The sequence below is a fragment of the Stegastes partitus genome, unplaced genomic scaffold (assembly GCF_000690725.1).
Source record: "Stegastes partitus isolate 25-593 unplaced genomic scaffold, Stegastes_partitus-1.0.2 Scaffold837, whole genome shotgun sequence".
NCBI lineage: Eukaryota > Metazoa > Chordata > Actinopteri > Pomacentridae > Stegastes > Stegastes partitus.
Genome location: NW_007578568.1, coordinates 83598 through 104367, shown reverse-complemented (window position 1 = coordinate 104367; position 20770 = coordinate 83598). Strand labels below are relative to the sequence as shown.

The 20770-nt window shown below is 46.5% G+C and overlaps 1 protein-coding gene across 1 annotated transcript in view; it reads left to right on the top strand.

The window, feature by feature from the left end:
• Positions 1–20770, top strand: part of ttn.2 (titin, tandem duplicate 2) — a 236644-nt gene that overhangs the window by 136891 nt on the left and 78983 nt on the right. The window contains exons 143-180 of the mRNA XM_008292835.1: positions 13–312; positions 582–881; positions 998–1103; positions 1857–2053; positions 2137–2442; positions 2528–2681; positions 3648–3772; positions 3864–3982; positions 4067–4247; positions 4788–5090; positions 5311–5495; positions 5655–5859; positions 5945–6247; positions 6798–6954; positions 7068–7210; positions 7445–7563; positions 8409–8586; positions 8736–9020; positions 9103–9396; positions 9503–9802; positions 9935–10243; positions 10327–10553; positions 10647–10961; positions 11581–11695; positions 12728–13036; positions 13119–13300; positions 13512–13641; positions 13754–13905; positions 14634–14781; positions 14864–15084; positions 15916–16012; positions 16102–16398; positions 17020–17319; positions 18196–18510; positions 18860–19083; positions 19339–19489; positions 19580–19861; positions 19943–20245. Coding sequence (XP_008291057.1) covers positions 13–312; positions 582–881; positions 998–1103; positions 1857–2053; positions 2137–2442; positions 2528–2681; positions 3648–3772; positions 3864–3982; positions 4067–4247; positions 4788–5090; positions 5311–5495; positions 5655–5859; positions 5945–6247; positions 6798–6954; positions 7068–7210; positions 7445–7563; positions 8409–8586; positions 8736–9020; positions 9103–9396; positions 9503–9802; positions 9935–10243; positions 10327–10553; positions 10647–10961; positions 11581–11695; positions 12728–13036; positions 13119–13300; positions 13512–13641; positions 13754–13905; positions 14634–14781; positions 14864–15084; positions 15916–16012; positions 16102–16398; positions 17020–17319; positions 18196–18510; positions 18860–19083; positions 19339–19489; positions 19580–19861; positions 19943–20245 — 8337 coding nt within the window. The remainder of the gene's footprint in view (positions 1–12; positions 313–581; positions 882–997; positions 1104–1856; positions 2054–2136; positions 2443–2527; positions 2682–3647; positions 3773–3863; positions 3983–4066; positions 4248–4787; positions 5091–5310; positions 5496–5654; positions 5860–5944; positions 6248–6797; positions 6955–7067; positions 7211–7444; positions 7564–8408; positions 8587–8735; positions 9021–9102; positions 9397–9502; positions 9803–9934; positions 10244–10326; positions 10554–10646; positions 10962–11580; positions 11696–12727; positions 13037–13118; positions 13301–13511; positions 13642–13753; positions 13906–14633; positions 14782–14863; positions 15085–15915; positions 16013–16101; positions 16399–17019; positions 17320–18195; positions 18511–18859; positions 19084–19338; positions 19490–19579; positions 19862–19942; positions 20246–20770) is intronic.

The window sequence follows — 20770 nt, the reverse complement described above, 5'->3', positions numbered from 1 at the left end:
TTCCTCTTCTAGATCCTCCATGGCCTCCCGGTAAACCCACAGTGAAGGATGTGGCTAAGACTTCGTGCTTCCTGATGTGGACCAAACCAGAACACGATGGTGGTGCAAAGATTGATGGCTACATCATCGAGATGTTGAAGAGCGGCACCATGGATTGGATCCGCGTGGCAGAAAACATCAACATCCTAGAGCATTTCCTGAAGGGACTGATGGAGAAGCAGGAGTACTCATTCAGGGTTCGAGCCGTGAACATGGCCGGAGAGAGCGATCCCAGTGAGCCAAGCGACCCGGTGCTCTGCAAGGAGAGGCTCAGTAAGAAACCCTGCCACTCAAACTGACACACAGCAGCACCTCAAAGAGTCTCTGTGGAGCAGAACAACTGACCATCTGGAAAAGACTTCATAAGCACACTAATCTACCAAAGTCACATTTCAGACCAGCTGAAATTTGAGGAAAGGTCAAACATGTCAAACAAAAAAGACACTTTATACACAACACAGAGAAACTGTTTGAAATGGGTTTTTAAATAGAGTCAACACATGACAGTCAACCGTGAACAAATCTCTGTTTTGTCTCCTTAGACCCTCCTTCAGCTCCTCGTTGGCTGGAGGTCGTCAACATCAGCAGGAACAGTGCTGAGCTGAAGTGGACGCTCCCAGAGCGTGACGGAGGCTCGGCCATCACCAACTATGTGGTGGAGAAGCGCGATGTGAGGCGTAAAGGCTGGCAGGCCGTGGACACCACTGTCAAGGAGCTGAAGTACACGGTGACGCCGCTCAATGAAGGATCGCTCTACGTGTTCCGTGTCGCCGCTGAGAACGCCGTGGGCGTCGGACCGTTTTGCGAGCTGGAGGATTCAGTGCTGGCAAAGGACACTTTCAGTAAGTTGGAACAGAAGTTACTGGCACGTGCAGATGAATTATTTCAATCAAAGAAGCAAAGAAAATGCCCACTGCTGGTCCAGCCATGCAGGATAATGAGGTTGTTCTTGTTACAGCGACTCCTGGGCCACCATATGCGCTGGCTGTCAACGCTGTGAGCAAGAGATACGTGGACCTGCAGTGGGAGGCTCCTCAGAACGATGGTGGCAGACCCATCCTCAGGTTGGTGGTGTCCTCACACCAACATCTTCTGATTGTCACCATTCAAAGAGTCCTCGCATGTGTGATGTGTGACAGACGGTCCATCAGGACACTCAAATGGCTCATGGTATACTATGGGATTTCACCAGATGCCTTTATTCTATATGTCCTGGTTCTGACCCTGCAGAACCAGAACCTTCCTTGTCCTGGGTCTGATCCAATAGAACCAGAACCTTCCTCCTCCTGGTTCTGATCCCGTAAAACCAGAACCAGAGCCTTTCTCCTCTTGTCTCCGACCCTGTAGAACCAGAACATTGATCCTCCTGGTTCTGATCCTGTAGAACCAGAACCTTCCTCCCCCACGGGTCTGATCCCGTAGAACCAGAACCTTCCTCTTCCTGGGTCTCATCCTGTTGAACCAGAACCTTCCTCCTCCTGGTTCTGACCCCAGAACCAGAAGAACAGAGGAGCCAGTTGTTGGCGATACATTCAGCATGGAGGAACATCTTCCTACATCTGTTAGAGATACATTCAGCAAGCTAGAAAATTGCTTTTTATTTTTTTATTTTGTAAGGTGAGGGTAAAGTTCTAGGGACAATGTAGCCTCCAGTCCACTGCACATACAGACAGGTGCTGAAGCTAGTTTTTGTTTTCAGTGCTGCATATTTAAAAAGTTAGAGATTAGAGATAAATTCTATAGCTGCAGCACCAGATTTATTCCCTGACGTTGGTCAGTATGGAGCTAAGTTTACCTTTCGGGACTCTCCCCTGCAGATACTCACTTGAGAAGAAGGAGAAGCTCGGAACTCGCTGGGTGAAATGTGGGAAGACTTCAGGTCCCGACTGCAAGTACAGAGTGACCGATGTCATCGAGGGAACAGAGGTTCAGTTCCAGGTCCGCGCTGAGAACGAGGCCGGCGTCGGACACCCAAGTGAACCCACTGAAATCCTCACCATTGAAGATCCAACAGGTGAGTCCATTAACAAGTTTGTTTAGGAATAACAATAACAGAATTGTTCACAGAGTGTAAATCCACCTGTAATGTCCCTTCAGGCGTCCCTTCACCTCCCATTGAGCTGCACGTGACTGGAGCCAGCCGCGACTTTCTGTCCATCTCCTGGAAGCCTCCACAGAGGGACGGCGGCAGCCCTATCAGCGGCTACCACATCGAGATGTGTGAGGCCGGAACTGAAAAGTGGATGAGGGTCAACTCTCGTCCAGTGAAGGAGCTGAAGTACCGCGTGGAGGAAGGCGTGGTCCCCGAGAAAGAGTACATCCTGAGAGTGAGGGCCATCAATGCCGTCGGAGTCAGCGAGCCCTCCGATATCTCAGAGAACGTCTTTGCCAAAGACTCTGACTGTGAGAATGTCAATCTCCCTCCTTAGAGAGTCCTGTCCTCTGCAGAGCCAGTCTGTGGCTAAGTAAGATGTTTTTCTGTTTACAGGCAACCCGACGCTGGAGTTCCAGACCCTGGACCTGGTTGTTGTAGAAACAGAGAAGCTGCACATCCCCGTTCCCTTCAGAGCGGTTCCCTCCCCCAAAATCACCTGGCACAAAGACGGCAAGGAGATAAAGGCCGACGAACGCCTCGGCTTCAGGTCAGATTCAAAATGAGAACTACACATACGCTTGTGGAAACCGAAGATCATACACAAACTCAGGGATGTGGAACACAGACCAAGGATGCATAGTTGTTGTCGTTATATCACTTTTAGTCCTCTGGAAGACTGTCCCATGCATATCCAGTAAACTGGCGTCTACAGCTGAAACCAGAACTTTACTTACACGTATAAACAGACACATAATCTTTTTTTTTCTCACTATCTGACATTAAATATGAACATGGAACCTTCAGTCATCTGGAAATTGTATCCAAGGATGAACCAGACTGGTGGAGGTCCACAGTTCTCCTCCTGATGTCTTGGCTGGTTTCTTTAGATGTTCCATGTTGTCACTAAAGGCAGCAGTGTGTTTGAGGTGTGCCTTAAAATACATCCACAGGTGGCCTCCAGGTAACTCACATGTTGTCAGTTAACCTATCAGAAGCTTCCAAAGCCATGACATCATCATCTGGGCTTTCCCAGATAGTTTGAAGGCATCTTGGTGGATGGAAACTTCCTACATTATTCTGACATTTAGCAAATATAAATAATGTTGGTAATCCTGACTGACCTAAAACAGGAAAAGTTTAGTCTGATCTACTGTCAGACAGTGAGAAGCAAAGCTTTCATGTCTTTCATGCAGTGGATGTAGACTTCTGGTTCCAGCTGTGTGAGCTCTGCCCTGGTCGTGTAGCTGGGACAGACTCTCAGTAAATTTCACGTCACATGGACGATAGTGGACTCTTGTTTACTTGCCGATGTAGAAAATATAATGCTGACCTTAGAATGCACCAGCTGATTGATCAAACTTCAGTCACGGAATCGGTTGGTCTGCAAACACAACATCAGAAGGCACTTTGTTAGAACAGACATTGAGAATAGTGTTACTGTCGGGCAGAGGTGAGTCCCCATTTTGAGTCTTTGTTAGTGATGAAAAAATGCTTTATTGTTTGGCTTCAACAGGAAGGAGTACACCTCCTGTCACCTGGAGGTCGACAGCAGCCTTCACGCTGATGCTGGAGTCTACAAAGTGACTCTGGAGAACAAACTGGGCAGCGCCAGCGCCACCATCAATGTCAAAGTTATCGGTAACCAATCAGTTTGTACATCATTACATAAAAAACTATCTCTTGGAATCAGAGCAGCAGCATATTTTCTGATGTGTCTGTCTGTCTTCAGGTCTTCCTAGTCCTTGCAAGGAGATTGTGGCCTCTGAGATCACCAAGAGCTCCTGCAAAGTCTCCTGGGATCCTCCAGACTATGATGGCGGCACTCCGATTCTTCACTATGTCCTGCAGGTCTGAGATGCAGCATGTTTTTATTTCTAAATAAGAAACTCTGAAAGTTTGAAGGAAACTGATGTTCTGTTTTTTTTTTTACAGCGGCGTGAGGCCGGCAGGAGGACGTATGTCAACATGATGTCTGGAGAGAACAAGGTGAGCTGGACTGTCAAAGACCTCATCCCCAACGGAGAGTACTACTTTAGAGTCCAGGCCGTCAACAAGATCGGAGGAGGAGAGTTCATTGAGCTCCGCAACCCAGTCATCGCAGAGGACCAGAAACGTAAGAAAAAAATAAAATGGACTTTGTGTTAGCGGTTAAAGTCCCAGGCAGCCGACGGAAACTGTAAAATCGAGAGTCACCCTGATCTTGGGTTACAAGATTACGTTTTGTTTTATTGAAAGTCTGCTTTACGTACTGGGACTGGAGCGTATTAAAAATGTAGACATCCAGGAGATTGAACAGGGAGGATCTCATGAAGCAAGTTGCATTATGAGAAATTAAGGATCAAGTCTTTTTGGAATGTGACCTGTACTACGGATTCAAAGTCTGCTCACATTTTTCTTTTTAATCCGTCTCTTTATATCTCTTCTAAAGTTCCATTTATTCTATAAATGTTTGTCAAGAGAGTCAGAATTTTTTTTTGCTGAATAAATGTTTACAAGAAATTGGAAACATCTGTTGTACATTTAATATGTTGAATGTTGGGAATTATACAAATATGCTCAGTAGAATATTTAATCGCTGTGACTAATGAGTCTAAAACCTGTTTAGGAGTTTGTGTCCAAGAGAGATCTGACTGAACTCTGTCTCTTGTTCCAGATGCTCCTGACCCACCAGTGGACGTTGAGACTCACAACCCTACGTCCAGCACCATCACCCTGACCTGGAAGCCTCCCATGTACGACGGTGGCTCCAAGATCATGGGCTACGTCCTGGAGAAGCAACAGAAGGGCGAGGACAAGTGGGAGAGATGCAACGACTTCCTGGTGCCCGTCCTGTCTTATACTGTCAGAGGGCTGACGGAGGGCAAGAACTACACCTTTAGAGTCAAAGCTGAAAACGCCGCTGGGGTCAGCGAACCGTCACGCAACACGCCATTCGTTAAGGCCTCAGACGCAATCGGTAAGACTGACAAAACCGCTTTGCTGTCTCACTGAGGCAAAGCAAGCACAGGCAAAAGTCCATATCCACACTGAAGACAAACACCCGATATATTTGGAAATACAACCTTGCAGGACCAGTTACAATTCATGGATCAGAACCAACATTCTGATAAATCACTTCAATAATAAAGCAGCTGTTGAGTTTTTGGAAATCATTTCTGTTGATTTTACTTTCTCAGATCCTCCGAAGGTCTTCCTCAGTGGCAGCCTGCAGTCCGGCCTCAGTGTGAAGCGAGGCTGCGAGATCTGCCTGGACGCCAACATTTCCGGCTCGCCATACCCTCAGATCACCTGGTACTGGAACAATCAGGTGATCCGGCCTGAGCCACTCCGCAAGAGACCCGAAAAACCCCTGAAGAAGAAGGTGGACAAGAAGGAGGAGGAAAAGAAGGAGGAGAAGAAGGAGGAGGAGGGAGAAAAGAAGGAAGGAGAGAAAAAAGAGGGAGAGGCTGAGAAAAAAGAGGAGAAGAAGGAGGGAGAGGTAAAGGAAGGAGAGGAGGAGAAGAAAGAAGGAGAGGAGAAGAAGGAGGAGGACGAGGCCACGGAACCAGAGGTGGAAGAGTTCGACTACCCAACCGTAAATGAACGTCTGGCCATCAACAACAGCCACAGGGGTGTGTCCTCTGTTGTCATCAGGGACTCAGTGCGCCCTGATCATGGCGTCTACATGGTGAAGGTGGAGAATGACCACGGCATCTGCTCGGCAACCTGCGAGGTCAACGTGCTCGGTACATGTTTTATTTTTTATTTAATCCACATTTAAGCATGTAGCCTTTCCTGGGACTATAACTTGATCATTTCATCCATCCGCAGATACTCCTGGTCCTGCTGTGAACTTCAGATTCGAGGAGGTGAGGAAGAACTCTGTAATCTGCAAGTGGGATCCACCTCTGGATGACGGCGGCAGCGAGATCCTGAACTACACCCTGGAGAAGAAGGACAACTCCAAGCTGGAAATCGGTTGGAGCTGTGTTACCTCCACGCTGAGAGGATGCCGCTATCTGGTGCCGAAACTCATTGAGAAGAAGGAGTACATCTTCAGGGTCGTGGCTGAGAACAAGTTTGGTGCTGGTCCACCCTGCGTCTCCAAGCCGCTCATCGCCAAGAATCCTTTTGGTATTCATTGTTGCTACTGTTGATGCTACAAGCTAAGCTGGATTCTGTGGTTGCTTTGTTTGTTTTACTACAAACGGTGTTTCTGTTAAACACCTAAAAATAATTGTGTATCTAAGAAACCTTAAGTCATTGTAAACTATGTTCTATCAGGCACATTTCTCTTTTTTTGTTTTGTTTTTGCACCAAGCAGCAAAAATAAGTTGCAGCAAGGTGTGTTTGAGTTTGCTTGCCTCACTTTACATTACACTTCCTACAAGGTAACTATTGTGCACATTACAATGTCGATGCTAGAACAGTGTATAATGCAACCCTCCTGCAAGGCTTTAAGCATTAAATACTTCTGAGAATTCTTCTGATCTGCTGTGAAGTTTAATGTGAACACAATATTGTTTATTGTAGTGAGTACTCAGTGGAGTTGAAGATATACAAACTGTAATACTGGTGCATAGTTTCAAGTTAAAAGTGCAAATAAATGCTCATTACATTGAACTTGACTATTACATTCAGGTCCATAAATAACTCAGTTTTTCTGCTGTCCCTTCATTCTCAGAACCTCCCGAGGCTCCTGATAAGCCACAGATTGATGACGTCACTGCCCACAGCATGCTGGTCACCTGGAACGAACCCAACGATAACGGCAGCCCCATCCTGGGATACTGGGTAGAACGCCGCGAAATCAACAGCTCCCACTGGACGCGTGTCAACAGGTAAGGAAACACACCAACAACTCCTGTTTATTTCTTTCTGAATTTGTCCTGACATGAATAAACCTGGCAGGTGTAAAGGTGATATCAATGTTCTTTTCTGTTCTGGCTTGCAGGAACATCATCCCCGACTTGGAGCTGAACGTTGAAGGCCTGCTCGAGGGGCTAACTTATATCTTCAGGGTGGCTGCCGAAAACCAGGCCGGCCCAGGAAAGTTCAGTCCTCCCTCTGAACCCAAGACGGCTCAGGCTCCCATCTGTATGTAAACATTGCTCGATCTTGTATTCACTACAGCTCTGTTGTCTGTCAGTCATTAGCTGTCACTTAGTAATGACCAACTTAGGCATGACCAAATGTGTCACTCGTGGTGACAAATTTGTATTAGAATATGAAATTAGAAATTATTATCGAATTAGAAAAATCTGCTACAGACAAAGCATCATAAACCCCATTAGTGCGCGTATTCATCTGTGTTTATTGGTCTTCGTGCAGTACCTCCTGGACCTCCAGTTGCCCGAGTGGTGGCGACCACAGACCACTCCATTGAAGTGGAGTGGGACCCACCTGCCGACAATGGTGGAGGGGAGATCCTGGGATACCACGTGGATAAGGTCAGACTAACACAGATACCTGTGATAGTTGTTTAGCTTTGCACACATTTGTTTTAAGGGTCCTAAGTTACTGTATTTGCAAATTCACACTTGTTTAATCAATTCCAGTCCACAAACTGTTTTGTTTCCAGTATAGACTAACGCAACAGGTATGGCCTCACCCTTATACAGGATGAGTAGCTCGGACTTCTGGAAAGTTGTTGCTCCTTTACGTTAAAAGGATCCAGCTGAAGTGGATCAACATTTGTTAGGGTGCCTCCTGGGTGCCTTCAGCAAGGGGAAGACCCTGGGGGTAGACTCATTGCTCTTCGAAGTAATTGACTGATGAGACATTGGAAAATATAGCTGGGGAGAGGGACATCAGGACTGACTGGCTTAGCCTGCCGCCATTTAGACAAACTTTGAATAAGAGGAAGAAATCAGATAATAATAATAATAATAATAATAATAACTGATCAGATATACAGAGAGCTTTTCTAGACACTCAGAGTTGCTTTACACTCTCATTTTTTCATCCACACACATTGATCCCGGTGGTGGTAACTCTGGTTGTAGCCACAGCTGCCCTGGGGCAGACTGACAGAGGCCTGGCTGCCATCCTGCCCTCCGACCACCACCCCATTAATATGCATTCACACCAGGCAGGTGGTGAAGTGTCTTGCCCAGGGACACAACGACCATGACACAGGTTGCAGGGCGGAATCGAACTGCCAACCTTCCGATCATTGACCGACCCGCTCTACCACCTGAGCCACAGCCAGGATGGATGAGTGGATGGGTGGATGGATGGATGGATGGATGGATGGATGGACTAATGTTTTTTTTTGCTTTGTGGTGTTCATCAGGCCATGGCTGGTACCAAGGATTGGTCCAGGTCTACAGAACGTCCCTGGAAGACCCGCAACTTTACTGTCTATGGAGTGCGTGAGGGAGCAAAGTATCTGGTCAGAGTCATTGCCTGCAATGCTGCTGGAGAGGGAACACCAGGATTCACAGAGTCTGTGTTTGTCAGGAATCCTGCAGGTCAGCGACAACATACAAAATCGAGCAAAAAAAAACAAGATTAAGAAATATTTCATTAGGTCATATGTCATTTCAATTAGTGCTAATGTACAGTATATCTCTTTGCTAATTTTGTTGTCCCCATCTTCTCTTCTGGCTGCCCCCCACAGAGGTGCCAGTGATTGAATTGGACTTGTCCGTCAAGAATGGCGTGGTCATCAGAGCTGGTGAAACCCTCCGCATTCCTGCTACAGTCACAGGCAAACCCTATCCATCCATCAGCTGGACCAAAGATGACGGCAAACCCGACAAAGACCGCGTAGAGATCCTCACCGAGGGCAATGACAGCATTGTCTCAATCAAGAACGTCCAGAGGAAGGACTGCGGCAAATACCAGATCTCTGCTTGTAACCCCAGCGGTACAAAGACTGCATCGACCAGAGTGGAGGTCATGGGTGAGTGGAAGTCCAAGAAATCACAGTTAACTTGTAACTGATTACCACAGGAACACAAAATATAATATTGTTTGCCCCTCAGACGTCCCTGGCCCCATCACTGACCTGAAGCCAGTTGTTGTCACTCGTAAAATGATCTTCCTGAACTGGGATGACCCTGAGGACGATGGAGGCAGCGACCTAACTGGCTTCATCGTTGAGCGCAGAGATGCCAAAATGCACACGTGGAGGCAGCCCGTTGAAACTGCCTCGTCCAAGTGCGAGTGCGTGGGCATCATGGAGGGGCAAGAGTACCTGTTCCGTGTTACCGCTAAAAACAAGTACGGTTTGGGCCCACCTGTTGAGCTGGGACCCATCAAGGCTGTTGACCCGCAGGGTGAGTATCCTCACCATCAAAAGACCAAGACTAAGAATAAGAATAAGAATAACAGATTTGTATCTAAAACTAAATGTTCCTTTGCTTTTTTTTTTTGATTCTGCAGGTCCTCCATCCTACCCTGAGAAGTTCCACTACACAGAACGCACCAAGAACTCCATCACACTGGCCTGGAGGCCACCTCGTAATGACGGCGGCAGTCCTGTCATCGGCTACTTTGTTGAGAAGAAAAGGCAGGACCAGCAAGCTTTTGAGCCCTGCAACAAGGAGATCTGCCCCAACATGACTCTGACCGTGGAGGGCCTGGATGAGGCCTGGATGTATGAGTTCAGAATCAAGTGTGCCAACCTTATTGGAGAGAGTGAGCCATCCATCCCACTGACTGTGGTCATCCAGGATGATGAAGGTAAGGCCATGTGGTCCTAAAACCTTTACTTCAAACAAAGGACAAAAACAGATTTTTCTTGAGATAAAGCAGAGAGAACCATTATGGATGCCAATAATTTTGTGCTGATTTAATTTGTTTCCGTCCCCTCAGTGTCTCCTGAGGTCCACATGCTCAAGCATTTCAAGGGCGACCTCATCACGGTTAAGAAGGGCGAACCCATTGAGATCCCCGCTGATGTCCTGGGACTGCCCATCCCGAAGATAGAGTGGTCCAAGGATGACGTGTTGATTGACCAGCCTACCGACACTCTTCTGATGGAGACGGAGGTGACTGGCAGAATGAACTGCAAGACCACGCTGTCCATCCCAGCAGCCAACAGGAGAGACCGCGGCAGCTACACTGTGTCCGCCTCCAACAACATGGGCTCGGCCAAGCACACCGTCAGTGTCATGGTGCTGGGTGAGTAAACAACATGCTGCAGAGTTTAATGTTTGTTTCAACCTCCTGACAATAAGATGACGGATCTCATCCTTGCCCCTCAGACCGACCACTTCCACCTAGAAACGTGACAGTGTCTAACATCAGGGCGGAGTCATGCTACCTCCAGTGGGATGCGCCGCTCGATGACGGCGGCAGCGAGCTTACCAACTACATTGTTGAGAGGAAAGATGTGGTAACAGAAGAGCTGGAGCTAGAAGAGGGACAGGAGGCTCCACCTGAACCACAGTGGGTACAGGTTACTAACAGCATCATCGAGAGGAAATACGGGGTATGTCCTGAGAACAGCAAGAGAAACAATATTAATTCTAGCCTTCAAAGTCGTGTTTGATTCTTCTAGTAACACCTCCTCCATCTCCTGCAGGTGTGGAACCTTGAGACCAATAAGACCTACCTGTTCAGGGTCCGAGCTGAAAACCGTTATGGTATATCTGAGCCCTGCATGACAGAGGAAGCCCAGATCTCAGACCCCTTCGGCCTGCCTGGTCCACCAGAGAAACCGACCATTGCAGAGTACTCCAAGACCTCCATGACCCTGACCTGGGAGCCGCCCAGAGACACCGGAGGCTCTATGATCATTGGCTACTGGCTGGAAAAGAGGGAAAAAGGCACTGCCTACTGGGCTAAAGTCAACAAGATGCCAGTCACCAAGAGGGGCATGAAAGGCTGGGAGTACCAGGTGAGCTGCTGGGGTTTCTGTGTTAGCACCAAATGCTTTTTGTACATTTAATGTAAAGTATTACCTCAGTGTATACAGGTCTGAAAGAATCCTCTTATCTTAAGTATTCTGGGTCAAGCCAGCAGAACAAAACAGGACATAGTTCAAATCCCACCCGCTGGCCGAGGACAAAGGTCAATTTCACTGGTTTTGACTTTGAGCAGGGTTAACTCTGAGATCCTTTTCCAACAATGTTAGTTGTCTGGTGTGACCAAGCGTCAATAAAGATATTTTTGAATTTACACTAACTTTGATGATAGTTACCACCTTGATACAGCCATGGGGCTAGTCTTTATAATGACCAGGATAGGAGTTTTACAAGGAAAGTAGGGAAATCACCCTGAAAACACCCTCAAGGGGCTTAGAGGATTGAATGAATAAATCATATATATAAAGAAATCTACACAAATGTGAAAATGATCCTGTGAGATGAATGATCTCAGACAAAGCAAATACAATTCTAATGGAGGAACAAACTCTTGATTTAAGAGATAAAAGTGCCAACTATATGGACTCTGCTGCTTCAGAGACAATGAACCCCAGAAGAAGCATTTAATGTCTTTCCTTTCTGTGTCACCAGGTGACTCGTTTGTTTGAGGGAACTGAGTACGAGTTCAGAGTTGCTGCCTGCAACTCAGCAGGAACCGGACCGTTTAGTGGACCGTCGGACTCCGCCTTTGCTGTCGACCCCCTCAGTGAGTAAAAGCGTCACGTTTCTTTTTTAATCGTCTGCTGTGAAAGTTTTCATCTAATGTTTAAGGAAAGTTTAAAGAATATTTGACATTTCCAGTAATGTTTCTATAAAGTTAAAAGTTAACCAAGACAGAACATTTGAACACTTAGAGGATGTTTGGAGGATGCTGTCAGTGACACAGATTGTATTCCATAATAGCAAATAAGAACATTCTCTAATCATCCATCCATCCATTATCTATACACCGCTTAATCCTTACGAGGGTGGTGGGGGGCTGGAGCCTATCCCAGCTGACTCAGGGTGAAGGCAGGTTCACCTGGACAGGTAACCAGTCTATCACAGGGCTACACTTAGAGACAGACAACCAAGCACACTCACATTCACACCTACGGACAATTTACAATCACCAATTAACCTCAGCATGTTTCTGGACTGTGGGAGGAAGCCGGAGAACCCGTAGAGAACCCACGCTGCACGGGGAGAACATGGAGACTCCACGCAGGAAGATCCCGGGTGTCCTCACCGGGACGCCAACCGGCGACCTTCTAGCTGCGAGGCAACAGTGCTACCAAATGCACCACTTTGCAGCCCATTCTCTAGTCAACATTCAAAAAATTTTTTCCAGATGTTAGAGGGTTTTTATAAAATATTCCTGTAGTCTGATTTATTAACAAAGGAGAAACATTCTGCCCACAACGTTCTGAGGATGTTATTGAGGAACACATTATAGAATCTTTGCATAATGTAACACAGTGTTACCTGATATCAAAAGAAGGATGCTTTCAATGCAACATTTGGGAAACTTTTTAAGAACATTAGGGTATGTTGTTTGACAATGTCATTACCAAATATTTTAAGAATATCTTGTGAGAATGTCATCCTACCTTCAAGACAGACATTCTAGCAATTAAAAACGGCATTACTAGAACTTTGCAGAACTTTAGCAGAGGGTTATTGAACAAAAACATTCCATCATAAACTTGTTTGCACTGTGGGATATTATATATTTAAGTGTCTGTGTTCACTGTCACAGCTCCTCCCAGCATGCCTGCTGCTCCCGAGGTGGCCGATAAGACGAAGCACAATGTCACACTGTCCTGGAAGCCACCGGAGAGCGATGGAGGAAGCCCCATCAAAGGCTACATCATCCAGATACAGGACGAGGGCACATCCGAGTGGGTGAGGGTTAATGACCCCGAGTCCCTGCATCCCACCACCGAGTTCACCGTGCCTAGCCTCCGCGAACTGAAGCGCTACCGCTTTAGGATCATTGCCGTCAATGATGTTGGCGAGTCTGACCCCAGCCCCCGCACCAGCGAAGTTCTGGTGGAGGATGTTCAGCGTAAGTCAGACTTTAAAGCCTTCGTACAATAAATGGAAGCAGTGTTTGTCTCTTTCCTTGACTGATGTTTCCCTCTCGGCAGTTGCACCTTCCATCACTATTGATGTCATGGCCGATGACCTGGTGTGCATCCGGGCCGGAGATCCAGTCCGAATCCCTGCCACCATCAAGGGCCGCCCAGTTCCCAAGGTAGCCTGGGACTTTGACGGCAAAGCAAAGTCACACAAGAAGAACAAACTGCATACACTTCCAGTGGACTCCGAGGTAAGACTGTCTCGCTACTACACCATCTTTCTCAAATTGCTTTAAAATATCTTTATTGATTGTTGAAGGAACGTTTTAGTAAAGCACCTTAGACCCTGACCCTAAAAAACCAACATGAAAATAACACGTCTCTAAATACCACCGAAACCTTGAACACTATTTTCATCTTAAAGGTCGGCTTTTATAGACTTGAACTGTTTTGTGTGTTAAGGTTGAGTCCACAGACACCACGTCTGTTGTGTCCATCCCCGTCAGTCTGAGGAGCCACTCCGGACGTTACACCATCACAGCCAAGAACAAGTCCGGACAGAAACACGTCAATGTCAGAGTCATTGTCCTCGGTATGTTTGTGGGTTTCTTATCTGAATCTCGACCTGTCGAGAGAGTGTCGGCATGTTGGGATTGTTATTTGTCATTCTCGGATGTCTGACAGTACTTTTGCTTTGACTGCAGATGTTCCTGGACCTCCAAAGGAGCTGAGGGTCACCGACATCACTCGGACAACCATGAGACTGATCTGGAAGCTTCCGGACAACGACGGAGGAGAGAGAATCAAGAGCTACTTTATTGAGAAGAAATGCATCACGGACAAAGCCTGGACTAAGGTAACTCAGGACTTTGTTTTTTTAGTCCAGGGGCACAATGTGAGCCTTTCATTTATCTTTTATTTTTGCTTCATTTTTAGTGAACAATCAACTGGTGGAGACTTTCTGGGTCAAGCTGAGTTTAGCCTAATTTATGAAAATGACTAAAACACTGCAAATAAACATTTTGGAGAAATTATTTCACATTTGGTTTTGAACACGACTCAGTAAACTTAGATGGTTGTTGCCCTGAACAGCTCTATCTGCAATAACAACAGTTGTTATTAATGTGGCAGTCCCAGGAAACACTGGATTCATCGTGAATTCAGCAGTTTGTTTGGGCTGGATCAACCAAAGAGCATTTCTAAACCAACACAGCTAGCAGTGTATTCAATCAGTGTAACCCACTGAGAGCAGAGCAGCTGCACACATTCATAGGAACTTCTGATCCAACACAAGAACTGTTGAACTGAGTCGACTCCCAGTAAACCTTCATTAAACATTAGATAAGTCAGACCTAACAGTCTCCATCAGGTTGGACAAGTTCAGAGCTGTAAAAACGTGGGGATGTTTGCAGGTGGTGTGTTCCTCCAAAAGTAATGGATTAATACTAGAAGGCTGCTGATGCAGAACTTTTCTCCTGACATGGATGAGAGCAGATCTACCAACAGATCCACCAGAACACCTGGAGGATACAGACTTACTGTACCTACATTGGTGAACTGATGAGCTGTTTGATTTCTTACCAGGTGAATGCTGCCTGTGCCAGCCAGGCCTACGTAGTGCCGGGTCTGCTGGAGGGTCAGGACTACCTCTTCAGGGTCCGAGCTGAGAACAGACTGGGATTCGGCCCATTTACCGTCACCACCGAACCTGCTCGAGCCAGAGACCCGATCTGTGAGGACACACCTCAGGCACAGAGATGCAGCACACTGTGCTGATCAAACCATGATGTTAACCTGCTTTCCCTCTTTCTCAGATCCTCCTGACCCTCCCACCAAGTTGAAGGTCAACCTGGTGACAAAGACAACCGTCACGTTGAGCTGGGAGGCACCCAAGAACAACGGTGGCTCTCCCGTGAAGCACTACATCATTGAGCGTTTGAGCTGGGACACCAGCGGCAAGGAGAAGGAGACGTGGAAGCAGTGCAACAAGAGGGACGTGGAGGAGCTGAGCTTCGTGGTGGAGGACCTGAAGGAGGTCTGTCATCCACAGTCACCATTAGTTCATACAGCAGTTACAATACGTCCTACCGAAACCTCTAAATGTAACTGGAGCTGGAAACTCAGCTCTGTCTCGTTGTTCCTTCACTGAGGTTCATGTTTCACTAAAGTCCTGCAGCTCTGTGGAACCGGAACATGGAGGAGGAGAGAGAACTCAGACACGTCTTCATGTTTTTACAACTTCTAGAAACTAGCCAAGTTTTCCACAGGATCTTGGACAAACTCTTTATTAGTGATGAATTTTGGAATTTGATCTAGAAGACCAGATTTGGGTGATTTTCCTGACGTCACAAATGATTACATCAATAACTTTAAAAATGCTGAAGATCAGATGATTCTCTTTGTTTCTGGATGATAAGTGTGTCATTGTGTTTTTTTAAAGACAGGTTTTAGGGTTCAGAGGTTTAATAAATCACGATGTCGACATTACAACCCAGTTTTCAGATTGATCTCTTTGCTTTCAGGCTGCCATGTCAGATGATTTCAGTGAAAATCATCTTGCTGATAAGAGAAATGTGGTGACTGTAGCCAGAGTCTGCTGGTGTCTGTCCAGCTTGTGTATCTGGTTATTCATCTTATTGTGATTCCAACTATACACTATCCATTGTTGTCATGAACTACATATAACTTCAGGAACCCCAAATATGATTGAACATGGAGCTGATGAAAGGTCCTGCTTCATAAATACCAGTTAAACCAGTAGCTGAGTTTCCAGTCTGCTGCTCCACAATCAGACAGTCATTTTTTATGATGAAAAGTCTCCTTTCAGGCCTGGTAACTTACTGTTGACCATTTTGTTGACTCTTAGGGAGGAGAATATGAGTTCAGAGTAAAAGCCGTGAATGCCGCTGGACCCAGCCGACCCTCCGCCACCGTCGGACCAATGGTCATCAAGGATCAGACATGTGAGTGACAGGCATTTCAATCACAGTATAGTAAGTCGCTAAAGTTCAAATGACAGTTCACGTCCATAAACATCTCGTCTGTCCCTCAGGCGCTCCCACCATCGAGCTGCGAGAGTCCATGGAGGGCGAGGAGGGCTGCGACGTCAGCGTGGTGGCGAAGGTGAGCGGATGTCCGTTCCCAACGCTCACCTGGCAGAAGGCCAGCGTGGCCAAACCTGAGGAGAAGTCTGCCGTCCAGTACGACCAGCACATCAACAAACTGGTGACGCAGGATAAATGCACACTGCTCATCCAGCAGGCCAGCCGACACGACAGCGCCCTCTACAGCCTGACAGCCAGCAACAGCCTGGGCAGCGTCACCAAGGACATCAAGCTGGCAGTGCTCGGTGAGAAACTGCATTTAGGGCAGCACCGCACTCGAGTACCGAGTAGAGAGGGGTTAGGGTTACTTGTACTGTACTGCAGTCTTTTAATGACTGCATTCATCTGACAGCTTTAATCACTTTGCAAATTAGTATTTTCACAAAAAAAATTAAATAAATGACATAAAATAAAAGATGATTCGTTCTAAATTAAATAACCCTATGGTTTGTACGAGTACAGCTGAAACAAGGAGCCAACTTATTATCTAATCTATCGACAGAAAGTCGGCAGCTGTTCTCACTGTTTTCACAAATATCCAATTAACCAACTGATTATTAAAGAAAATATTCAGCAGATTAACCCATAATGAAAATAATAATGACCCAGTAATTTATGACTAACGATATTTTAATAATGTATAATAGTGTGACAGAAAACAGTTTTGTGCATTGTGTACTTTTACTTGAATACTTCAAGTACATTTTCGTGATTATACTCAAATACTTCTACTTGAAGTTAGCTTCCAGTAAGAATCCTAAACAAATGACTTGTTGCAGCTTTTCTGATGTTAAAATGTGAAGATGCAGTTTCCTGTTGATGCTACACGAATGTCTAATCATAAAACTGACTGTGCCTCCCTGCAGGACCTCCGGGACCGCCTGTCGGACCACTCAAATTCACTGAGGTGTTTGCAGAGAAGATCGGTTTGGCTTGGAACCCTCCCACCGACGATGGCGGATCCAGGATCACCAACTATGTGGTTGAGAAGCGTGAGGATAACCGCAAATCCTGGGTCCATGTCTCCAATGACCCCAAAGAGTGTGCCTATGTGGTGACCCGGCTGACGGAGAACCACGAGTATGAGTTCAGAGTCATGGCCCAGAACAAGTTCGGAGTCGGCCCACCGCTGATCAGCGAGCCAGAAAAGGCCAGAAACCTGTTCAGTAAGTTTGGATAAGAGTGCTCCGTCAGCCACACTTTACTACACGGTGGTCTTTGACTCGCTGCGTTCGCCTCCTGAGCAATAACTGTTAACACCAGACCAGGTCAGACAGAAGCCAATCAAAACAGCTTTATTCAGCACATCTCCACACATACATAGCAGGTGAAACTCCTTAAGTGAGGTTTTAAGATGAGCACAGCTCGTCCAATGAAATAGCTGGATCTGGAAAACACTGACAAACATCCTGATAAAAGAAACCCACAAACAAGCTGCAGTAACGTGTAAATGATGATACTCCCAAAGTGTCCAAGAAGGGTTAGGAGATTATTTCAAATGTTTCTTCTCTTGATCAATTTTTCTGTAGAAGCAAAACAATAAATGTGATAAAAATGTGTCCATAACAAACACGTCAACAGTAAATACATGAGGAAGACCCGGTCACACTCCATCAGGGCGTTCTGATAGGATTTCTGCTTCGTGACGTCATGGAAGGATTTCTCCTGTTTACATTTAATTTGACCAACTAGACTGAGTTAATTCACCGTTCAGCCTCTGGCCTGCTCAGAGTGAGTCTTTGGCAGGTTCGTGAAGAAACAGTAAGAACAGAAATCTCTGCATTTTTCTGTTATATCTGACTATTTGATAAACAAAAATGTTATCCTGAGTAAATGAAAGCACAGTTAATCAAACTGGTGAAGAAAATGTTTCTACTCTCAGCTCTTAACTGACTATTGGTTGGTAGCTGTTCGTACTCGCTGTTTTCTGAGGCATTAGTTCAGTTCACCACCTACAGATCGACACTCGTTCTTTGTGACCTGGTCTTTGATGGCTGATGTACTGATTACTGATTATTGATGATTTCTGTGTCCTCTCACAGCCGTCCCTGGTCAATGTGAGAAACCGACTGTGACCGACATCTGTCTGGAGTCGATGACCGTCAACTGGGACGAGCCCAAGTACGACGGTGGATCCTCCATCACCGGATACTTCATAGAGAAGAAGGAGACCACCGCCAAGCGCTGGACCCGCGTTAGCCGCGACCCAATCCGGGCGCTGCCGCTGGGCAACAACTGGGACGTGACCGGTCTGCTGGAGGGCGCCATGTACCAGTTCAGGATCATCGCTGTCAATGCCGCTGGCTGCGGTCTGCCCAGCGTACCATCTGACCCCATCCTCTGCAGAGACCCCATCAGTAAGACGCATGTTTGCAGTCAGTTGAACAAATCTTACAGAGCCGTCTCCAGATCAGCCAATCACAGGACACCTGTGCAGCCCAAAGCATACATCCATTAGAATGAGATTGTGTTCAAGTGATCACGTCAGAAACAGTGTTGTCACAATACCAACTGTTTTTGTGGCTTTCATCAGAGACTTAAGTTTGCTTTGTTGTCAAACACCATGTGGAGAATAAGTGGGTCTTGTGCCAACAGATCATACCTGAACTATCGAGCTCTATGAAACAGATGTTCAGCTTTCTGCGGCTCTATCTTGGTTACGATAATGTCGATATAAATCTTGTGTGTTTACATCTGCGTACACAGAGCCTCCCGGGCCACCGACTCCGAAGGTGACAGACTGGACGAAGTCGACGGTGGAGCTGGAGTGGATCCCTCCTCTGCTGGATGGAGGGTCAAAGGTCACAGGCTACATTGTGGAGTTTAAGGAGGTGAACAAAGAGGAGGAGGAGAAGAAAGCTCAGAGGAGGCTGCTGCTGAGTGATGCTGAGGAGGAGAAGGAGCCGGAGGCCGAGGAGAGCTGGGAGAAGGTAGCCAAAAGAAATCATCGAATCACAAAACATTTGCTGAGTTCAATTGGAGCAGCTCAAACGATGTAAAACAAGCTGTCAGAGATGAAGTTCGACACACAATGCTTCACTGTTTTACCCTAACCCATATATAAATCGGAGACTGAATCGATAAGCCGTATTGGTAAAAGTAGCAGTGCGATATCGATTCCTGTTCAGGGCTCCGTGGAAACATGGAGAAGGTCCTACGTGTTTGTGTCTCTCGTCTTTCTCCAGGCAAAGGACACTGAGATCAGAGGAACCAAGTTCGTGGTGGACGGTCTGAAGGAAGGTGGTCTTTACCGCTTCAGGGTCCGCGCTGTGAACGCCGCGGGCACAGGAGACCCAGGACTTGTGTCTGAACTGATCGAGGTCAAAGACCGAACAAGTAAGACTTAGATGTCTTAAATGTCTGTTCGTTCAACAGCTGCTGTTTCTGTACAAGAACGTTTTATTGAAAACAAACCATCTCCATCAGTTCCTCCTGAGATGGACCTTGACGCCTCGGTGAAGGAGAAGATTGTGGTCCATGCTGGTGCCACCATCCGCATCATTGCCTACGTGTCCGGGAAACCCGCCCCACAGATCGCCTGGTGCCGGGACGACGCCGAGGTGCCCAAAGAGGCCGTGGTGGAGAAGACTGGCATCTCCAATTCGCTCGTCATCAAGAACTGCAGACGCCAACACCAGGGCATCTACACACTGAGTGCCAAGAATGAGGGAGGAGAGAGGAAAAAAGCAGTCATTGTCGAGGTCCTGGGTGAGTCTCCAGATCACAGTCAGAAACATTTGCCATGAAATGAATCGACTCTGACCTCCTGTCCCACCCTCATCCCTCCAGACGTCCCTGGACCCGTCGGTCTTCCCTTTGCCGGTGAGAATCTGACCAATGACTCCTGCAAGCTGACCTGGTACTCCCCAGAGGACGACGGCGGCTCGGCCATTACCAACTATATCATTGAGAAGAGAGAGTCGGACCGTATGGGCTGGACCTCGGTGTCCTACACAGTAACGAGGAACAACGCCGTGGTGCAGGGGCTCCTCGATGGAAAGGGCTACTTCTTCAGAATCGCAGCCGAGAACATCATCGGCATGGGACCGTTCATCGAGACCGACAAGATGGTTCTCATCAAAGATCCGATCTGTGAGTCCAACACAGCAGCCAGAAATAAAACCAGTCAAAACATGCAGTCGGTAACAAACAGCACAACTGTTGACATGTTGTTTTACTGTTCCATTGGGTTTTAGGGTTAACCCTAACCCGTTCATTATCAGACTTCTCACACCAAATATTTAGTCTTCATACATGTGAATTTCATATTTGCAACCATCAGACATGAATCTGTGTTAAGAAGCTGCTGATCGGATGGATTTTTTTCTTTGTCCTTTTAGAACTAAAAATGGTAACACCAATATTCAGCTCATGTGAACACCTTTCCTGAACACCTGAAGCAGTTTCCTGTGTTTCTGAGTTCATTCTCTCCCATTTGCATGTAGAAAAGTCTCTCTGATCGATTGATTAAATACGAGGAATACTCCAGCCAAGAAATGGGACGCGTATTTAAATTAAAAATAAAAATCTATTAATTTAAATTTATTAAATTTATTTATAAATGTATTCATTTAAAATGAAAAGTATTCAATTGGACTTTTTTTTTTTTTTTTTTAA